We start from the raw sequence: 20,521 nt of genomic DNA, 5'->3' as shown, positions 1-20,521 counted from the left end.
AAAAAAATTGGAAAAAATTTCGGGGGGGGCTGCAGCCCGGAAGCCCCCCCCCTGGCTACGGGCCTGAAAGCGAGTCAACGATTACAGCAACGCACCCAACGCGAAGTTGAAAGTATTTGACTTGGCCAAATGTTTGGCTTTGGTTGCTTTAAGAGCGAAAAAGAACCGTTTCGGTGATGTGTGGAGCAATTTTGTTTGTTATTTATTTTGATTGAATTTGGATCTTGAATAAATCAGGTTACATCAACGGATTTTTTTAAAGGTTCAATCCTTCGGAATTAGCAAATTTGTTAGCTATTTTTTTAGTAAGCTGAAACTTTTCCGACGAGATGTTCAAAGAAATCGTTTTGCCTTATTGGTAGGACAGACAAAAAAAACAGGTCAGGTTGAAAAAAATATTTGTTAGCGATTTCAAATATGATGTTGTTTTGTTTGTCAACATAGGAAAATGATGTCAATTATGTTAAATTGAATTTTATTGAATTTTATTATTTTGGCTACCGCAATAAAATAAATGCTAAACCGATTAAAAATCTTGAAATTTTCCAGGAGCATTATTTTCAAAAAGTATTTGAAATTTAATTTTAAAAATGGTTGACTTCATCAGCAGAATTCAGGAGAAGATTAATAAAATTCAAATGATAATGCTATGATTTATTGAAACTTATAATGGGTGGTGTAAGGCAAGTTTCTTAAGAGTAATATTTCTGGCATTTATATTATTTTATAGACCTCAAAACGCATGACACACGACACTCAATTGCTTCAGATAATTGAAGGACTTCGAATAGCAATAAATCACTTAATATTTCTATTCCTTGAAATTCTTCACTGATCCAACAATAACTGCAAGCTAATCGTCGTCGATGCTACATTTAGCACAAAACGTGTCACTTGGATTCACTGAAGTGATTCATTCATGGCCTCCTGAGACCATCACATCGACTTTACTGTGTACACAGGTGGTGAGAAACCAAAAATCAGGCCAGTCATCCGTTAAAACTCCTTCTCCTAGCTCTCGAGCCAAAGGATGCAGGAGAGGCACAAGAAGTCTGCCGGGGATAATAACTTTAAATTGTTTATGAATAGACAATTTATTTCGCATTTATCCGATGCCAGCCTGCCGACACCGAGTTTGTGCCGCCTCTGGGAGGGTAAAGTTGTGAATATATTGATTGCCCGGATTGAAATGGCACGGAATTGAATTAAATTTTATGTGTCACATGAAGAACGGGTCGGATCGCCCGGCGTTGATGGGAGGACGGATGTTTCGAATTAGATAAGAAAGCCTAACCTCAGATGGCCTTGATAGTTCTGGCAGGAGCAAAAAATTTAATCGTCAGCGTGTAATCCTTCCCTGTAGTAGGCGATGAACTTGGCCGAAAAGTTTGGCTGATTCCATTAAATTTCCAGCAAATTTGCCAGCTCATGCTCAACCGTTTAAGGGGTTGGCCTACTGTGATTACAGGGATGATGGCGGCCAAGTGACGGTTGTGGCAAAGGGTTAACGAGAGATAATGTCACTGGCAGAAGAGGGCATGACTTCGAGAGACAGTCCGATCGTAATTTTGCTTGGGTTGGATGCGGGTTGTACGATGCAACGTACACTTTTCATCTTCCGTCGCCGACGGCTTCTTTAAATTAGTACAATCATTGTCTTGTGTCTTGTGGCGTTCCCGGAAAGGGGCAGCCTCGTATGGCAAAACTGTTCCGAGCAATTAATTTGATTTTGCAAACTGATTTCGCTTCTGTTCCCGCAGAGTTGTACCAAGAAGGCAATAGGTTGCTCATCGAAGTAGGCCATCCTTCTTCTAGAACCAGCTCAACAGTAAACGCTTTTATTGTAAGACCGAGCTTAGCCATAATCCACTCTGGAGCCACCACTTTTCGCCCAGCCAGCCTACTATACGTACTCCATTCCAAGCGGGTGACAATAATGACAATGTGTTGAGTCGTTAAACGCGCCGACGTCCTTCTTTCTTCGCCGGACGAAAGCATGGCAAACAAACATTTTATGCTGCCTTGGGTTGGGTTGAGTTGAGTTCGTTAAGCACCTTGTTCGTCACTTGAGCACAGCAAAGTGCGGGAAAATAAAATTCGTCGAAAATAAACGGATCCAAGTCGGCTGGACGTTTGGAATGTCGGAAAACCTTTCTCGTACCCCGGTTCGTCCCTGGTGTGGAGTAGGCCATGTGATTCGGAAGGGTGGTTTTGGTGGAAATGCGTAGCCATGTGCTACTTGGATTAGTTTGTTTTTCCACTTCTCTTTTCTTTTTTTGGCGGCGCCACCCAGAGCAAACAACCGCAAAGGTTTCCACATTTGAGGGAGGGGGTGGAAAGTTATTCAACAAGTGGAGCTTTAGGATTTGTAGTACCGCAGGTTACTGTCAGATTTTTTGTCCTTCCTATGAGTGCTTTTCGAGCTTGGCAGATATGGTAGGCCGTAAAAACAAGAACGTGGTATTTTCAAGGCTTTTTGGGATCAGACGTGGTGGAGTTTGGAAGTGTTTGTTTGTTGTTTGATTTGTCCAAATTTGTTACAAATTAAAAGAAAAGCAAAAGTTACTCAAACAAGTAACAAATGAGTATCTCTTGAATACTTGATTTTCTGAATTCAGTCAAACAATTTAATAGAAATGCATTTTCAGATTTAATCTAACAATTAAAGTGCTTCAAAAAGATACCATTTTTTTGTCGTAAGCGTAGATACCTACACAGTTAACGTGTCGCAAAACCACAAATACGAACGAAAATCGATCAAATGTCTCCCGCGAGTGCACTTGAGAGAGCGGCAGTGTTGGGGCCGGCTCGCAAAACAAGCCGAAAGTGGCCACTTGAGCCGCAACCGGAAGGGGTCGTCTGATGCCACATAATCGGACCCGGTGTAAAGGGGGTTTAGAATGTTTCTTTTCGAATTTTCAAAACGATTTTTAAATGTATTTTAAACATTTTTTTTCAAAAATTCTGTAAAAACAAATTTGTTCTACAAAACAACTGGACAACTTTGTGTACAATTCACGGGAAGGATTTTTTCTATTCCTCGAATAAATTTTCTGTTTTTTTGTTGTTTTAGCTGAAAAACCTGCTGAAACTGATAATTTTTTTTATAATAGCATTCATGTGATGACGTTAAAATTTAGAAAATCAGGCATAAAATGTGAAATATAGTATTTTTGCCCTCTCCTCAACCTTGACCTGCGCTAAGGGACAAAAACCTTAAATAAAATTAGTACCAGCCTTAGTCTCATTTGCAAAATGTCAATTCGACGAAACCACCTTCGGCGAAATGTCTCGCACCAGATTCGCAAATTTACATTTATATTTAGCTCTCTGGGCTCGTAAATTATCCACATGTCTCGATAAACTGCTCAACTCACGCGGTCAACGAAGCACTCATGGCCAACTTATCCGATTGCTCGATTGAGTAAGCAATTTGGCACCTGTTTTCCACGAGGACGTCGCCTACTGTTTTCTCCATTCCTCACTTTCTACTCTACTCCACAGGTGTTGGCTACGCAATCTGCTTGATCGACATTTACATGGGCATGTACTACAACACCATAATCGGTTGGGCCGTTTATTATCTGTTTGCCTCATTTACCACCGAGCTGCCGTGGACGAAATGTGGCAATGTTTGGAACACCGAGGCGTGCACTCCGGTGACGGCCTTTGCCAATGCGACTGCCACCGCGGCCACCGGATTGCTCAACGGAACGACTACGTTGGTGGACAGTATCTTTACGAACGCATCTACGACGATTGGACCGATGGTGCAGACCGTGCTCAATGGAACGACCCAGGCACTGCTGACCTCCACATCGACGGTGGCCACCAACCCGGCGTCGGTGATGGTCGGGGGGATTGAAATGGTCCGGACCAGTCCGGCGCGAGAATTTTTCGAGTGAGTTTATTAGCTATTTTTATGCACGCGCTCACCTGCATTATCGACTTTTACGACGGAAATCCCAGCGTCGTCGCCTACTATGTGTCGATTTCTCGTAAAAATGTTCCCATTAAATCCCGCGAAGTGGTCATCTCACTTCCGGATGTCATCGAATTTAACGACGTCCATTTAATGGTCCCCTCTCTATTCCGTTTCATACGTCATTAGGCGCCAGGTCCTGGAGCAGTACAAATCAGACGGGTTGGACTATATGGGACCGGTGAAACCGTCGCTGGCGCTGTGCGTTTTTGGAGTGTTTGTGCTGGTGTACTTTTCACTGTGGAAGGGAGTCCGCAGCGCCGGAAAGGTGGTCTGGGTTACGGCCCTGGCGCCGTACGTTGTGCTGCTCATCCTGCTGGCCCGCGGGGTGACACTGCCCGGGGCAGCCGAGGGCATCCGGTACTATCTGACGCCGGAGTGGCACAAGTTGAAGAATTCGAGGGTGAGACACAGCTAGACCAATCAAATTTCTCTCATTTTTTAAAACATTCTTTAAAAATTAGGTTTGGATCGACGCGGCCTCGCAGATCTTCTTCTCGCTGGGACCCGGCTTCGGAACCCTGCTGGCGCTGTCCAGCTACAACAAGTTCAACAACAACTGCTACCGGGACGCGCTGCTGACGAGCAGCATCAACTGCTTGACCAGCTTCCTGGCCGGGTTTGTGATCTTTTCGGTGCTCGGCTATATGGCCCACGTGCAGAACAAGTCCATCGAGGACGTTGGCCTGGAGGGACCGGGGCTGGTGTTTATCGTGTATCCGGAGGCCATTGCCATGATGAAGGGGTCGGTGTTTTGGTCGATCATCTTTTTCCTGATGCTCATTACGCTCGGGCTGGACAGCACCTTTGGAGGGTTGGAGGCCATGATAACGGCACTGTGCGATGAATACCCGAGGGTTATTGGACGACGGCGAGAGCTGTTTGTGCTGATTTTGCTCGGGTTTATCTACATCTGTTCCCTGCCAACGATGACCTATGTGAGTATTAAAAGGTGGAGACGCTTGGTACTTTTCAACCATCGAAGCAGGCTTTGCTAAAGCAGTAAAGTGTTGAACTACGGAGATGAATTCATAGTACATAGGCACTGACCAGCTCATGAATGTTTCATGAGGGTGATTTTTATTTTGCCGAACTTGAACGGAACACACATAAAGTGTTCAAGGCTGATAAATCGTCCTTGCGTACGGTTGAGTGAATTCTGTAACATTGGTTCAACTTGCAGTATTTGTGAATAATGATGTAAACTCTTTGTTTTGTAATTAAAAAGATTTTTTTTTATTTTCTCTGAAAAATAAGTTGATATAGTGGTCCAGACTCATTTGTCTGAATTTTCGTTTTTCCGAAGTTATATTTAAATTTTAAATTTCAATCCATACAGTTCAGACTCGATTATCCGATGGCCTCGGACAAATTTCACTCCGGATAATCAAAACTTCGGAAAATCGAATCATAAAAATTTTTTATTTTTTCGCTGTCTTATTTTTGGTTGTCGAGCTTAAGTATGACCCCTAAACTACGCTAAAGTAATTTAAATGTTTTAAATCCAAGATGGCGGCCAATATGGCGGTGACGAAATATTGATAAAATGCATTTTATTATTTAATAGGCAATCAACTATTCAAATTTGACTAAAATGGGGTTGCAGAACTCGAATTTGATGTTTAAAACAAGAAAAAGAAAAAAAAGAAAAAAAAAATTGTTCGTGATTCGATTATCCGAAGTCCCATACAAACCTTCGGATAATCGAACTTCGGATAATCGAAACTTCGGATAATCGAGGCTTCGGATAATCGAGACTGGAATTTTGAAACAAAAAATATTACAAATTTATCAAGGCAAAATTAAAAATTTAAATAATAGTCAAAATATTTAATGGAAATAGTTATTTTTATGACTTCACTACCATTTATTTTCAAAATTCAAATTCAATTTTCAAATTCAAAATCGAACCATTAGCTATCGAGTTGGAAAAGAAGACTTATTAGAGAAAAATAAATTGTAGGAAATTTCACAGCTTTTCGAAAATATGTTTATGCGGTTGTGCTTTTCCTTCATGAGAATATTGAAAATTTGATTTTGAATCTAAAAATAATTTTTGGAAAAAAACTTACAGTATATTAGTCTTTTTCCAAAAGTTTTTTTTTTCATTCAATAAAGTCCTTGCAAATATTTTTCAATGTTTATATTTCGCCAAAATCGGGGGCAGTTTTTTTCAAAAAACTTAGAAATTTTAATGGAAATAGAAGTATAACCAAATGCAACTGTTTGAAATGCATTGTTCTGCGTTGATAATCATTTTTTCATGTTTTTTTTGTAAATTTATTTTGCATTTTTTTTCTCTGTAGCATAACTGTTGCATTTGGTGGTACATTTTTCCTTCAACATTTTCAAAGATGGGCATGAAATATAAAATTTTATATGTTTTACCACCGAGCCGACACATCAAAACTTTCAATAAAATTTGAACCAGCCTAATCATAACCTACTACTTTGCCCCAGATACTAAATTGATCAGAAAAAATCTTCTAAAGATACAGATTTAGGAATATTCGAATGGAGCCTTGTATAGAAGAAACTAATGGTGCAAAATGTTTTCTTTTGCATGCAATCATTAAAAATCCCGATTTTTTTTTACGTTCTGAAAAAGACTCACACATGAGAAAAAATTAATTCATAGAAAATGAAAAACATTTGTACTGCATACTTGAACACATTGAAAGAAACCTTGCAATATATTCAAAATAATTCTGATAAACTGTATCATAAAATTAAAAAAAAATCAAGCAACAACAAAAACAAATGTTTCAAATTGCTTTCTATACCCAGCATCCCTACACAAACCGTCCAACTTCATGCATTTAAACATGAAATTGATAGTAAAACGTAACTGTTGCTTCCTATCAAGTGGCCACAAGTGATTAAATTAACACAAACATTATTTATCCCCTGGAATTCGCCACACTCTTCGCTCACTTCGGCCACTACCGGTCAGTATCGCTCCGCATCGCAGAAAGCAAGCCATGGAAAAAGCGTTCCCTAGTCAACGGTTTGTCCTAGTTTCCTACCCCCTCCCCCTCCCACAATCCTTATTCCGCTGTCTGTTATCAATTCAAATCACTCAACGCGCCGTCGCCGCTTGCTACGTTTGCCGTTTTTCTTTACTTTCATGGGAAAACTTGGATCTTCGGCGTTCGCGGAGGAGCACAACACAGCATCCTTGGATCGAACCAAGCAGTGAGCGAGAGTGGCGAATTAAATTGATTCTTTTCTTCGCAGCCCCTTGGCCCTTTGGCGTGGGAAACGAAACTACCCTCGCTTTGCGGTAACCGGTGCAAGTAGTGGCCAAGTTTTATTTATCTAGCCGGATTTTTATCTTGGATCTCGAGGTCTCGAGAGTGGACGAGCCTTCGAGCCCCCCGTCCAGGATTTCTTCCCAATGTGATAAGGAGTTTGATTAAGGAAGAGTAAAGAGCACACAGCCTTGATGGACTTTCGATGTAGCGTTAAATGATTGGTTGTGTGGCGTGCTCGATTGGACGGTTACTAGATTGGCGCCTGCTTTGATGAGTTGACGAGCGAATAATTTCGCAATAGAAAAAAAAACCTTTCCTAGGGTGACATCAATGCGTCCTCAAGAGGGAACTTGTTTGACTATTTCCCCCCCCTTCTCTGTTTACAGGGTGGCGTCTATTTGGTCAACTTCCTGAACGTTTACGGGCCCGGGTTGGCGATACTGTTTGTCGTGTTCGTGGAGGCGGCCGGGGTGTTTTGGTTCTACGGCGTGGACAACTTTTCGTCCGACATCGAGCAAATGTTGGGCAAGAAACCGTCGCTATTTTGGCGGATCTGCTGGAAGTACATCAGTCCGACGTTTTTGTTTGTGAGTTTTATTGGGCGAAAATTAATGTGATTAGATCATTAAGAATGTTTTTCTTTTCAGTGCATTCTGGTGTTTTCGCTGTTAGGTTACGAAGCCATGCTGGAGGGGGAGTACGAGTACCCTGAATGGAGTGTGGCCGCCGGCTGGATTCTGACGTTGTCGTCGGTGCTTTGTATTCCACTGTACGCGATTTACAAATTTATGGCCAGCCATGGAGACTGTAAGGATGTAAGTATTGAGTAACATTAACAGTCCTTTTGTCCTTTTGAATCATCAATAGGTTGCTAAAATTTTCAATTCATTTCAAAATAGAATAATTCACGGACGATATTGAAATATCCATGAAAATGTGATTGAAATAAGAACCATACGAAAATTATAGGCGTCCTTAATTGGTTAGGTATTTATTTTTGATCGAGCCTTAAATTTGGAAATGCGTTTCAAGTTCTTTAAAAATATCGATTTCACGCGTTCCGCGTAATCGATAAAAAATTATCGATCAACTAACAGTTAACTACCATGCAACTCCATGAATGTGTTTCGCCTGGAACAGTTCGATGGAGACGCTTGGTACTTTATCTTGCCTTGAATGGAACTCTTGCTAAACTTACGACTTTTTTCTCACCCCAGCGTCTTCGCCAAACGTTCAAGCCGGAACCGCTGATACCGACGGCCGTGCCCGGCCAGATCTACTCCGGCACCGCCGTCTGACATGATTGCCGTGAACTGGAAGGCGCCCCGGATGTGCCGGGCCCGCGTAGCTGTCGTTGCTGCTGTTGCTTTAATCGTATCGATTCACCAACGAACTGTAGCTGTTCCCCAAACTACTACAACAACTGTAAACATAGCGCTAATCTCATCGCCGTTGATCCTAGTGGCTCACCTAGTGGTACTGATAATGATAACAACTATGATAAGCCGTTCGATGTCGTCGATGCAAGCTGCTGCAAGAAGCCTAGTGATAACAATAGTACTTACTACCGGTATTACAACTTTAGCTACTATCCAACCGACGACTGCTGTAACAACGGTGGTGGAGGTAACAGGATGTATTCCGGATTCCGGACGAAAAAGTTGTCGTTTCCGTTGGCCACGGAGTGGCTCGTTTGATTCCGCCAAATCTGCCAAAGAGTTTCGATTTAAGTTAGGACTTCCTATTTTCTAGACATTAAAGCCAATTAAATCAAAGGAGGAGATTTTGTTACGTTAGTTGAAAAGAGTTTATTGTAAAACACAAAAAAGAGAGCTCACAATCCATCACAGAAACAGCCAAATGTGCTGGATTGTGCTCTCTGAACCCTCAGATTTATTGAAAGTAATACCTCGCTCGATTTAGTTGATATTTGAAAACAGTGTGGACAAGTTGTGCTGTTGAACAAGAGAGATAGAGAGATAAAATAATAAGCTATTTATTATTATGATATTATTGTAGGATTATGATGTTAGCTGTTGCAAGAATTTAAAGAGTCGCGATTTTGTTAAGAAAACCTAGTAAATGTGTTAACGACTAAGCATTTATATTGAATAAGCTAGACAATACTTCATATACATGTAATCAGCTAAAATATTACGAAAAACAAACGTTGTAGTTTAGCCAATCGTTAGTGTTTGTATGATGTGCTTTAGAAAAAAAAAAATAAAAACCTAAACAATATCAAAAAGAAGAAGAGAATATTTGTTGCTTGTGAGAAGTGAAGCCTGTACAACGCATACGGTAAAGTTTCCCTAATTTAGCCGAAAAAGGTGAACCAAACAGCAGTTACTGTTCTGAAAGCTCATCTGAGTTCAGTCTGTAAGCAGCCATTTGCAGCTTGGACGCAGCGAGTTCATCAGAACAGTAGGCTGTGAAGCGCGCTTTTCACGGTAAATTTTGGCGTTGGTTTTAAAATTTCAGACAATAAAAAAGACTTTTATCTTTATTTGCTACCTAAATCATGTTTTTTATTTGATCGCTGTCCCGCCTAGCTTCGTCTAAATTTTCCATAATAGCGTTCTCGAGTTAGGTATATCGTGACAAACACAGAGCAACTTTTTATTTATATAGCAATTACTATTTGAAGTGCACTTGCCTTTAACATCCCGTTTTTACATCTTTATGTGTTTAACCCAATTCTGAGATAATTGGTAAGATTGATATTGTACAATGTATTCAAGTATATCACCAATTATATCATTTCAATGGGGTATCTTTGCTATAAATGGCCGTTCCATTCAAATGACAATTAGTATCGTCAAAATGCTTCTCAAAGAAGTTTGTTTCTTGGTAGCCGTAGTGCTTTCGATTGCTACTTGCGGTACTTCTGGTAAAAATAGTACACTTATTTCACCAAGTTCCAATTGGAGTACTCATGCCAAAATTTCGAGTGCAATACATTCTGGAACAAAGTACGTAACGTTTCTGGAAAAACTTAACTTTTTAGAGGCCTGGCAAGCGTGCGAATCGTATGGCTTAAGGTTGGCATCTGTGACTTCTCCGTCAGATACGAACCAGATAAAAGTGGCTTTGAATAATGTAAACGCGCAATACAAGTGGACATTTTGGATTGCCGGAACCGACCTCGGCAAGTACAGAAGTTTCCGGTGGATTACGACAGACAAGGAGATTTGGCGTCCAAATTTATATTTGAATTGGTATCCTGGCGAGCCGAACAATGCGCGCGAAAACGAATATTGCATTGAAGTTTATCAGGAAAGTGCAAACAGATGGAACGATGTTGATTGCAATAAGCGCCATGGATTTGTCTGTCAGGTGGACAATGCTTCGTGCTGAGATGGTTTTTTTTACAGACAATTATTATCTTTTGCTAGTTTGTTATTATATTTTGCAATCCTATCTATACAAATAAAAACTTGCTTACATATTTCCTGTGCTCTTTACCTCAAAATAGATTGTAATGAACTTTGTAAATGGGTAGAAAAAATTATCAAAGTAAAATTGACTATCAAGTTAGTTAATTATGATGTGGAAACAGAATCTAGTTCTTCCTCACTAAGAAAAAAAAACAATAGAACTTTATTTATATAATACATGGCTATTTTCATATAAAAACACTGTGCAATGAGAAAAGTTTGCGCTTCATAACGATTCATGTCTCCAGAATTACTTTGAAGTTTGAATGGATTAAATCCCCGTTAAATCTGAGCATTTTGTTTTATTTTCATTTTCAGGTCTTTCCAGCAAATGGAACACTATGTTAATCTAATAAGGTTTTTTTTCAAAAATCAAAAAATCAAATTATTTGCTCTACAAATTAAAAAAAATAACTCATCCGTGAAATATTGTATGTAAATAATTAAGCTAATTGTTTGTTTATACATTTCTTTTTATACTTATGATAAAAATTCAAAAATAAATCCGCGATTGAGACAACGAGTCAAGTAAGAATTAAATGTACTTAATGCAGAAATGCAGTTGCTCCAAGATAACATAAGATAAGCGAATTTCTTTGTTCCTGAGATACTTTGTGTCACGCTTTGTTTACCTGCGACTTTCCTAGAAATAACCCTTGGTGATGCTGTGAAAATTTCACTTCGGATAATCCAATCACAAAAAAAAATATAAAAAATTTTGTTGTCATATTTTTGATTATCAAGCACAGCCTTAAAATATTCTTTTGAATTCATTTTCGGAGAAACCTTAATAAATGTTTATCAATATTTATCTATGTAATGTGACTAAGTTTGATGTTTTTAATTTTTTTGAGGTTTTGTTTTTTACTTCATATCAATTTTCAGAAAATAACATCTGAACTCATATTTTTGAAATGATTTTAATGGCTTAAATCTCAAGGGTCAACTCTAAGTCAAATGATATTTCTCATGCACGACAGGAAGCTGAGAAAGCTTTTGCAATCAAAATATTTTATCACTTCCTTATCATTTCGAGGGAGATCCTCTGCTCTATAAATGACCGGTTTCATTAACAAGACACTTAGTATCATCAAAATGCTTTTCAAAGTAGTTTGCCTCTTGGTAGCCGTAGTTCTCCCGAATGCTACTTGCAGTTCTTCTGAAAGAAATGGTACTTTCATAGCACCTAGTTCCAACTCAAGCCCTCAAGCTAAAGTTTTACGGGCAGCAAGATCAGGAACAAAGTACATAGCGTTCCTGGAAAGACTCAACTTTTTCGAAGCCTGGCAAGCGTGTGAATCGTATGGCTTAAGGTTGGCATCGGTGACTTCTGCGGCAGACACGAGCGAGATACAACTGGCTTTAAATAATGTAAACGCTGTGTACGGGTGGACGTTTTGGATTGCCGGTACCGATCTCGGCAGGTCCAGGAGTTTCCTGTGGATTACAACAGGCAAGCCGATTTGGCGTCCAAATTTATATTTGAATTAATATCCTGGCCAGCCGGACAATCATGGCGGAATCGAACATTGCGTGGAAGTTTACCAGGAAAGTGCGAACAGATGGAACGATAAGGACTGCAGCGTGCGTCAACGATTTGTCTGCCAGGTGGACTATTCTTCGTGCTGAAATGGACAGAAAGTATTCCTGAAATCATATCTATATAAATCATTAAATAAATGAAATAGCCCACAGTAGTGTCATCTGGAGTACATGGGGTTAATCGAGACAGCTATTCTTTTTTCAATTTAATGTAATTTTATTGGTGAATAATCAAGTTACAATTTAGTTTCTGGAGTTTTTTTTTGAAAGCTCAAATAAACCAAATTTCCAGTTTTTGCTTTTTGGGTGTTTTTGAAACCGCCTTGAGTCAGGGGTATTAAAAAATACCCAAAAAGCAAAAACTGAAAATTTGGTTTATTGGACCTTTTTTTTTTAAAAAAAAAACTCCGGATTTGTTCATTTAGCATTCCAAATTGTATACAGTCCAGACTCGATTATCCGAAGACCTTGGCAAAATTTAACTTCGGATAATCGAATCACATAAGTTAGTTTTTACTAGAGATTTGGACTAATTTTAACAAAATGTTTTGAAATTTTTGAATAGAACAGGTTACAACAGGCAGAGTGCACTCACAACTCCGGTAAAAATCATTTGTGCTTCAAAGAGATTAACAAACATTGAACTTATTTTTTTTGAAATTCACAAGTTGACAAAATAGTTTGTAATTTTGATTGACAGAGTGACGAATTTGCGGATTGACGAAATGACAGATGGTGACATGAGCAGAATGTGATATTGTCAGATTGTCAAAATGACAGATTGTGAAATTGACAGATTATCATATGACAGATTGGCAAATCGAAAGATCGCCAAATGGCAAAATGACCGATTGAAAAATTAACTGAATTTCAAAGTGATTGACAGAATGGCAAATTGACAGTTTGACAAATTGACAGATTGGCGAATTGGCTGATTAAAAAACTGACAGATTGATTGCTTTTCACTTTTTAAAATAACTTTTCACTCGCAAAATTGATGTTAGCATTGATGTATCCCTCGTTGGATATCACGCCTGGAGCTTTGAAGCTCTTACTATCGAGCTCCACCAGATGACTCCACCAGAGGAACAAAAAAGCTCCCTTACTACAATCCAACCAAACCAACACTCTCTCAGCCGTGGAGCAATGTAAACAAACCGGCGGTGGGCTCCCCATCAGCAGCGCTTGTTTATATCCATCATCCAACACATCGCCGCCTGCTGCGCTCGTAGTGTTGGACGGCGCCGCGCTTCCATGTGGTGGTGTTAGCGCGCGCAAGAGAGAGCGAAAGAAGCTCGAAGTTATTTCCCCTGGTCCGTTGGACCAGTATGGCCAGTCGTAATCGGTCGGGTTCTCTGCACGGTCGCAGCAGCAGCAGCAGCAGTCGTAGGAAGCACGGAGCAGTCTTGGTTTGAAGCTGCGCGTCGCGACGACCAAGTTCCTTGTCTTGTTCTCTTCCGTGAGTGTGCGAATCCTGTGACGCAAAGTTTGACAGTTCGTGCGGTGGCTACTTGGATATCGTGAGTGGGATACCTCCTTCAGTTGGTGAACTGTGTGAGGGGTAGGAATTTCACGTTGGTTTTGGAGTTGAAAAGGAAGAAATCTGCGTGAAGTAGAGGAGTGATTCGAGCACACTTTGGACAAGCAAGTGTGTAAAGTGTGTAGGAAACGACAGCAAAGTGTTTAGCAATGAGCTCACGTCTTGGGGCTTTTCTTCGGGTGTACACGCGAAAGAAGAGGCTCCCCATCGAGCTCGAGAGGCTCGTAAACGAGTATTGAACTTGAAATAGGGCACCCGACGAAGAAGTGCTGGACTTACCTGCTTGAGATCCCAATCGCTTCGCGGGTTCAGATTCTTCTTTGTTTACCCAATGGCTAATCGGGTTTTCTCTCATTCTTCTTTTAACTCGCGCCTGCTGGCTGTTGTTCCTCTTTCTGTCCAGCCAGGTTCGGTCCAAGCAGGCCGAAGAATTCTTGGCCAACTTCAATTTGTTATGGACTCACGTCTGCCCGCCGTCATCGTCGTCGCCGCCTACTCCTCCACCTCCACCGGGAGTACCATGCGGCGATCGCCGATGAGAGTGTGTTGCGGGTTGCTTGGATTGTTGAATTTTTGTTCAATGCCTCCACTCTGATCGCCGATTGGAAAGTAAAGCCTGAAGAGGATGCTAATGACAATACCCGTTAACTTTTTCCCTGTTCGAGTTGCAATTCGCCTTTGTCGCGACTTGATTGGGACTTATTTTGTTTGGATTTTTATATCATTTTCCAGCGAAAGTTGTACGTCATCTGTCGCGCATACCAGTCGAAAATACATCCAATTCATTAATGCTTTTTGAGTCTATTTTTGTACCTTGGCGACGACAGACGACTGCGTTTTCTATTCTCTGAACACGGTGGTCGATGTGTAGGAGGACTGCGACTGTTTGTGTGTGGGTGGGTGGATTCGTCCTTTTTTGTGCAACACATATCCTGCGCACACTCACACACCCTCGCACAGGTGCCACGTGCTACTGTGTTGGTGTGCACGTCGTGATTCCTTGCAAAAGAGTGTGTGCGTGACTGAGAAGGGGAAATTTCGACAATCCGCTGTTCATGAATCCAAGTAGCCAGTGCTTTTGAATGAAGTTGATGACTTTTTCCTCGATGGAATGCACATGCAAGGCCTGCTGCGTTCTCTCGAGACGATAGCAAGTGTGGTCCAGAATGTTAGTGTGTGGTTTTATGAGATTGTGTGTTTTAAATTCACGAAGGAAAAGCATTCTAGGGGAAATTGTATTCATATCGATTTTCTTCCTCCAACAGAGAGCAAACACATGTAAAGCGTTCAAATTGGTGTGGTAGTGTGCGTGTGACGCAGAAAAGTGAAAGAACGACCAGATTGGATAGATATGTGAAAAAAAAAACACAAGCAAGAGGGGAAAATAGAATAGCAACAAAAATATCATAGCACATATCGAAAGGGGCATCCGAATGAATGAAAAGAGAGAAAAAATATCAATTACAAAAAATTACAACACACATCTGAGAACGAGCGAAGAGTATAAAGTGCTGAATGATATTGGCAAAGTGCGAGCGCAACGTGTCAAGTGAAGGAGGAAAATACATGTGCTAAATGTCAACAAAGTAGGCTGCGGACGTGACCATCAGAAGGGAAACTGAACTGATCAGCGCAGGTGAGTTCCAAAACCGAAAGCTCCCCCACCGAACAGCGTCGCGCGAATGAATATGATAATTAATTGCGAAATGATTTCTTTATTTATGTGACTGATTTTGAAGCCTGCCACGCTGATCGCCGAGATGATGCGATGTGGATATGTTAAATTTTTAGTTATTAAATTCAGCGTGCATCAGAAGTCGTCGCACACGTCCGGGAACGGACTTGGGGGGTATAAATTATTAATGCAAAAGTATCGGCTTAAATCACTTCCACCTTGCTTGTTGGGCTTTGCATCTTTTTGCGTACAAGCTGCCAAACCGGAACGGGGTGCGGCGGTGAATATGATGTGCTGCGACATTTATACTGACTGGCTCTGGGCGAAAGTTGGCTGCAGTAGGATGAGCAGCAAAATCCAAATTTCGGCTTGTTTTGAGTGGTTTGAGAGGGAGATGAGACCCCGGTGACATAAGTTGATAAATATTTGACACATTGTTGGGTGAGATTTATGCGATTGAATTATTAATAAGCGTGTTGACGAAGTGGTTTAAAGTCTTGAAATTGGTTTGTTAATAATTTTATGATTCGAATCGGAAGTGTAAAAATATAGTTATGCTAGATTAATCAAAAATATTATTCAATAATGTTTCAAGTAATTTTTCTAAATATAATATGTTAACTTCAGAACTTCAGATAATCGAAAACTAAATTTAAATTTCAAGCCCAAAAAATTACGCAATATGTATCACAAGATGGTTTTTACAGCATTACATTTATGCCTCTGTCACAAATTTTCAATATATCAATGAATACATGAAAGATGAAAATATCTTTTCCCCAAGTTTCACGTCCTTTTTGCTTTCTATGGTCCCAAAATTTATTTTTTTAAAAAGCTTTGAAATGCTGCCAAATTTATTGGATTTTCCGAAAAAACATACTTTTAAGAGCACATTATAGGGGTTTTAGGGGTTAAAACTCAAAAAATGGTCTAAATCTAACTATTCCAAAATATTTTCTCGTAAAATGCTGATAACTTGTAAAGAATACATGCAAACCTTTTATGTTTATACAAAATTTAGTTTTTTTGTCTGCTCTACAACTTTGTAAATTATTGGTACACTCTAAAAAGTTATCAGGGGCCAAAGTTACCCCTCAGACCAAAGTTTCATGTAAATCGAAGAGGGGTCAAGGCAACTGCTGGATTTTTGTTGAAATTTTCTCTCTTCGATTTGTATTCACCAATATTCTGTTTACATTTTTGTTCTGCATTTGACAGTCAAGGTCTGACAGTTTTAGGATTGCTTTTGGACCAAGCGAGGGATTTGGATCCATATTTGTGTGAAATAGTATCATTGGATATCATGAATTTGATATAATTGTAACTTGCACACTTTTTAAGTGAAATTTTTCACAATATGTTCGTAACTATCTGACTTTGTTGTTAAATGGTCGCATAATTCTGGAAAATGTATAAATATCCACTGACACTTCCCTAAAACATTTCCATATTTTCCTCTTCCGTTCAACTCCAGAACGAATCCAATTCGTTTTAATGGTCTTCTTGAACTTTTTTTATTCAATTTCCCAGTTGTCGAAGCGAAAAACAAATTGTATTTTTTTGCACCTTCCCCAAAAGCCGGTACCCACATATATCTCAATTTTTTATCCCCCCCCCCACGCGCACCCCACCCTCCAACCATGTGGTCATGGTCCTTCCCAGACACGTTCTGGATAACTTTGAAGCCATGGCAAGCTTGGATGGTTAGAGTCACCTACCCCACCTCAAACTTTAAGGGTAAGGGTGTCCAATTTCGATTTATGTTATAATCGTGTGTTGTGTGTCCTTTGCCGGAGACTCGTCGGCTGTAGCCTCCGGGAACGGAAGAAACGGCGTTATTTTTGCGACGAGCACGTTTGGACGGCGAAAAGAAGTGCAATTTTTTGTCCTCTGCAACGATGCGAACGCCTCGCTCGCCGGGTTCATGCCTCGGTAAACGTAAATTTGCCGTGTTGGTTCTCGGTGGCGTGAGTGAGTGATATCCGTGTTTCGTTCCGACTGCGTCGTCTAGGTAGGCTGCGACAGAAAGCGGGTTCGTCTCCCGGACTGCTTTGATCTGCGTGGGGATGTACTGTTTAAAAAGGTCAATGCTGTCAAACATAAATGTCTTGAAAGTTTGCTGAAGAATTACGTTGGGTCTGGACATTTTCTGGAGTTGTCTATGTTGGAATGCCAACTGGGGTCATGTTTCCCCATAATTTTTCAGCGTAAAATCCATTAGAGCGGATCGCGAGCAAGGAAGAGGAATACAGAGTGGCAGCCGAATCCAGAAGAACGAGACTTGATGGAAACAAACACCCCACCCACCGTGTCCGGCCTCTCCGCTTGTGGACTTGCAAATTTGCAAAACTAATGATGCCTTTTCTTCTGCACGACTTACTCGGCCGGGACGTAAATCTGAGCTGGCTGCTTGTTTTCCTCTCGCCCTTGTCATTGGCCCTTTTCGGGTTTCCTATATCGGTCCCCCTGTTGTTGTTGCCATTCGGCCTGCTTGGATCCAGATCATGTGTGGGGCCTACTCCGCTGGACAGTGGCAACTTTTCAACAACCCGGCAATCAGTCGGTTTTTCCAGTTTCTCGTTTCAACCAGCGTTCGTCTCCTTGAACGTGAAACTGGATTTCAGCGGGAATTTTTTTTCTCGCTTCTCTCGACTCGAACTTCAAAGTCCGCTGCAAGTTTTCGGATTTTAGTTCATTCAACGCTGCTGAGTCACCCGAGCTGAGCTGCGTTCGAAGCCTTGGCAGCGACCTTTTTACCAAAGATGGCCAAACCAGGACCATTAAATCAAGGCTCTCTTTGATTAAGTTCTCAAAATGGTTGTTTTCGCATGATTGATCGAGGCAAGCTGTGTGCGCGATTGAGCTCGTAAAAGAAGTGGCCAACTTTGCGCAACTAAATAAATAAAGTGGGAAGAAAACTCTCGCTCGAGATAAGTACGTCAGCAGCTGCTGTTCAAGTTTGCTCGGGTATTGCTAATGCAAAAAAGTTGCTGCTGCTGCTTCTGTTCTGGTATGTGCTTAAATACGTTCCAACAGCCGCTGGCAAAGTTTTTCCTCCGGGATTGACAAGCTGCCCGGCTGAGTAAAGCTTTGGCAATAGTTTCATCTTTTGCCCAGTTGGTGTTGACGGGTACGACAATGCGACAAGTTTTTAAAGGATAATTTATTCAGCAATTAGTAAGCTTTCTGTTTTCGTCTGTACAAGACATCTCACTATTGCTTGGAAACACTTGAGATTTTTTCAGACATGAGAAATGTTGGTAAAACATTGGATATTTTAATATTTGCCATATTTGTAGTCCTTTAAAATCTTTCAATTGCAATTTGGCGATTCCATCGTAGCAACCTACTCTCCAATCATTGCGTCAAGCCCCAAAGTTGCCTGAAGAAGTTTCCACGTCAGACCGTCGTACCTGCAGACTACTTCGATTGGCGTGGGTAGCCACAATCTACCTTCCCGCTGTCAATATGTTCCATGTCCAATTACGGGGGGTGTTTGATAACAAAACCGTGTTTGTTTGAAAACATGAAAATTGACTGAATAATTATTTCTCACTCAATTCACTAACGAAAGAACCACGTTCTTATCAACCAGTGCACGAGCAGTTTGTCATGGTTGGTTGAGGCGACAAATGAGGGAGAGCAAATCGGATAGCGACGTCCCCCTTAAGAAGTGATGAGGGGTCCACCAATGTGGAGTTCCGCTCTCGAGTGGTACCGCTGGAATGTAAGATTTAATTACTGGATGTCCCCTCGTTTTGTGTAAAGGGGTAAAATGTGATACGGGCAGAGAAGCTTGCTCTGATAAGAGTAACCTCGTGTGTGTGTCGAAGAGATTCAAGCAAACAACGATACGAGCAGTGAGGGAAACCACCACTTGTGTGCATCTCTACTATGCAGACGAGCCATAAAAACGAACCACTTTTGAGGTTCTTCTAGTTCGTCACAAACTCCAACTGAAAAAGTCATAAATTTGCTGGCGCCGTTGGTGGAAGTTCGGCAACAAACCGCAAAACTGCTTCAAAGTAGAAGACACATTCAAATTCTTTCACGACGTTGATACAAATTTGCAAGTAGTTTTTTTGCTGCTAAACGTTCAACTAAATAAAGACAAATGCAGATTTGAAGGTGCCGTAAAATTTAAAAGGCAATAAAATTGTTCAAAATAGTTCAACATGCAATAGATCGCAGTTGGCTGTGTAACATCTTCAATGGTGCCGTAAGACTCTGGTTACTGGATAACTTTTGAAACAAACTTGCGGTTCATTCACAGCTGAAAAACGTGGTGTGTAGCACGATGCGACACAAAAAGTTATCTTCATGTTCTTATCAGCACTGTTTTTGTTGTGTAGTCCACCTTGTGACGCGAACACCTTCTCTTTGGACCAATGTCAACGTCGACGTCCAGGAAATATTGCTCCATACGTGACACGACAGCTGAATGATAGATTTATTTTGCCCGGAACAATTGTAGGATGTTTTAGTTTGATTTCTTTTGATATAAAGTTTATTTTTTGTAAATACAAGTAGGCTTTGCTTTCTCTAATAGTTTCGATTCGATGCATGGCAGGCTTTGCCAAAATCAGGGCTTATCGCGTTGTAATTGAATTATTTGGAAGCTTCGGCCGAGTTGTTATCTGGTTATCGCACAGATTGCGATGTTGTTGACACAGTGGTAGTGGTGGTGGTATATTGAAACAAGATATGACATCACCTGCTGTCGGGGGTGAGCTGGCACTTGCCGCGTACACCCATACGGGAGCTGCCGATATCCTGTAAAATGACCAATTATATTGAATCTCTACTCTAAATTGCTATGAGCTCTATTTAGTTTAGATTTTGTTGGAAAAGGTTCAAAAATATTACTGATCTTGAAAAATCCAATTTTTACAGTATAGAACAAATCTCTCAAGAATGAGTAGGTTTTTGAATTTTTTAATTGGACTTTTCACAAAAAATAAATTGCGCATATTAATCATTTTTGAAACATCTTGTTTTTGTATATAAATTATAGAAAAATACTATCTTTTGAGCGATGACACAAGTTTTCAAAATTTGGCAGTGTTCCCGATTTTCTAAAAGATCATGATA

General features: G+C 40.5%; 3 protein-coding genes across 7 annotated transcripts in view; 2 read left to right on the top strand and 1 right to left on the bottom strand.

The window, feature by feature from the left end:
- Positions 1 to 9,755, top strand: part of LOC120423705 (sodium-dependent serotonin transporter) — a 28,880-nt gene extending 19,125 nt beyond the window's left edge. For both annotated transcript variants that reach the window (XM_052709186.1, XM_052709187.1), the window contains exons 4-9: positions 3,505 to 3,901; positions 4,112 to 4,385; positions 4,447 to 4,920; positions 7,623 to 7,823; positions 7,884 to 8,051; positions 8,454 to 9,755. In XM_052709186.1, the coding sequence (XP_052565146.1) occupies positions 3,505 to 3,901; positions 4,112 to 4,385; positions 4,447 to 4,920; positions 7,623 to 7,823; positions 7,884 to 8,051; positions 8,454 to 8,534 (1,595 nt within the window). In that variant the 3' untranslated portion in view covers positions 8,535 to 9,755. The remainder of the gene's footprint in view (positions 1 to 3,504; positions 3,902 to 4,111; positions 4,386 to 4,446; positions 4,921 to 7,622; positions 7,824 to 7,883; positions 8,052 to 8,453) is intronic.
- Positions 1 to 20,521, bottom strand: part of LOC120428260 (40S ribosomal protein S12) — a 79,057-nt gene that overhangs the window by 29,665 nt on the left and 28,871 nt on the right. The gene's annotated exons all lie outside the window — the stretch shown is intronic.
- Positions 13,515 to 20,521, top strand: part of LOC120423698 (putative polypeptide N-acetylgalactosaminyltransferase 9) — an 83,129-nt gene continuing 76,122 nt past the window's right edge. The window contains exons 1-2 of one of the 4 annotated variants that reach the window (XM_052709189.1): positions 13,515 to 13,674; positions 15,021 to 15,391. The gene's annotated coding sequence lies outside the window, so the exon portion shown is untranslated. Of the gene's footprint in view, positions 13,777 to 15,020; positions 15,392 to 20,521 lie in introns of all 4 variants that reach the window. The other 3 variants (XM_039587598.2, XM_039587599.2, XM_052709188.1) reach the window with 3 other exon arrangements.

Source organism: Culex pipiens, chromosome 2, assembly GCF_016801865.2.
Source record: "Culex pipiens pallens isolate TS chromosome 2, TS_CPP_V2, whole genome shotgun sequence".
Lineage (NCBI taxonomy): Eukaryota > Metazoa > Arthropoda > Insecta > Diptera > Culicidae > Culex > Culex pipiens.
Note: the sequence above shows the minus strand (reverse complement) of the source record. Positions and strands in the feature narration are given on the sequence as shown.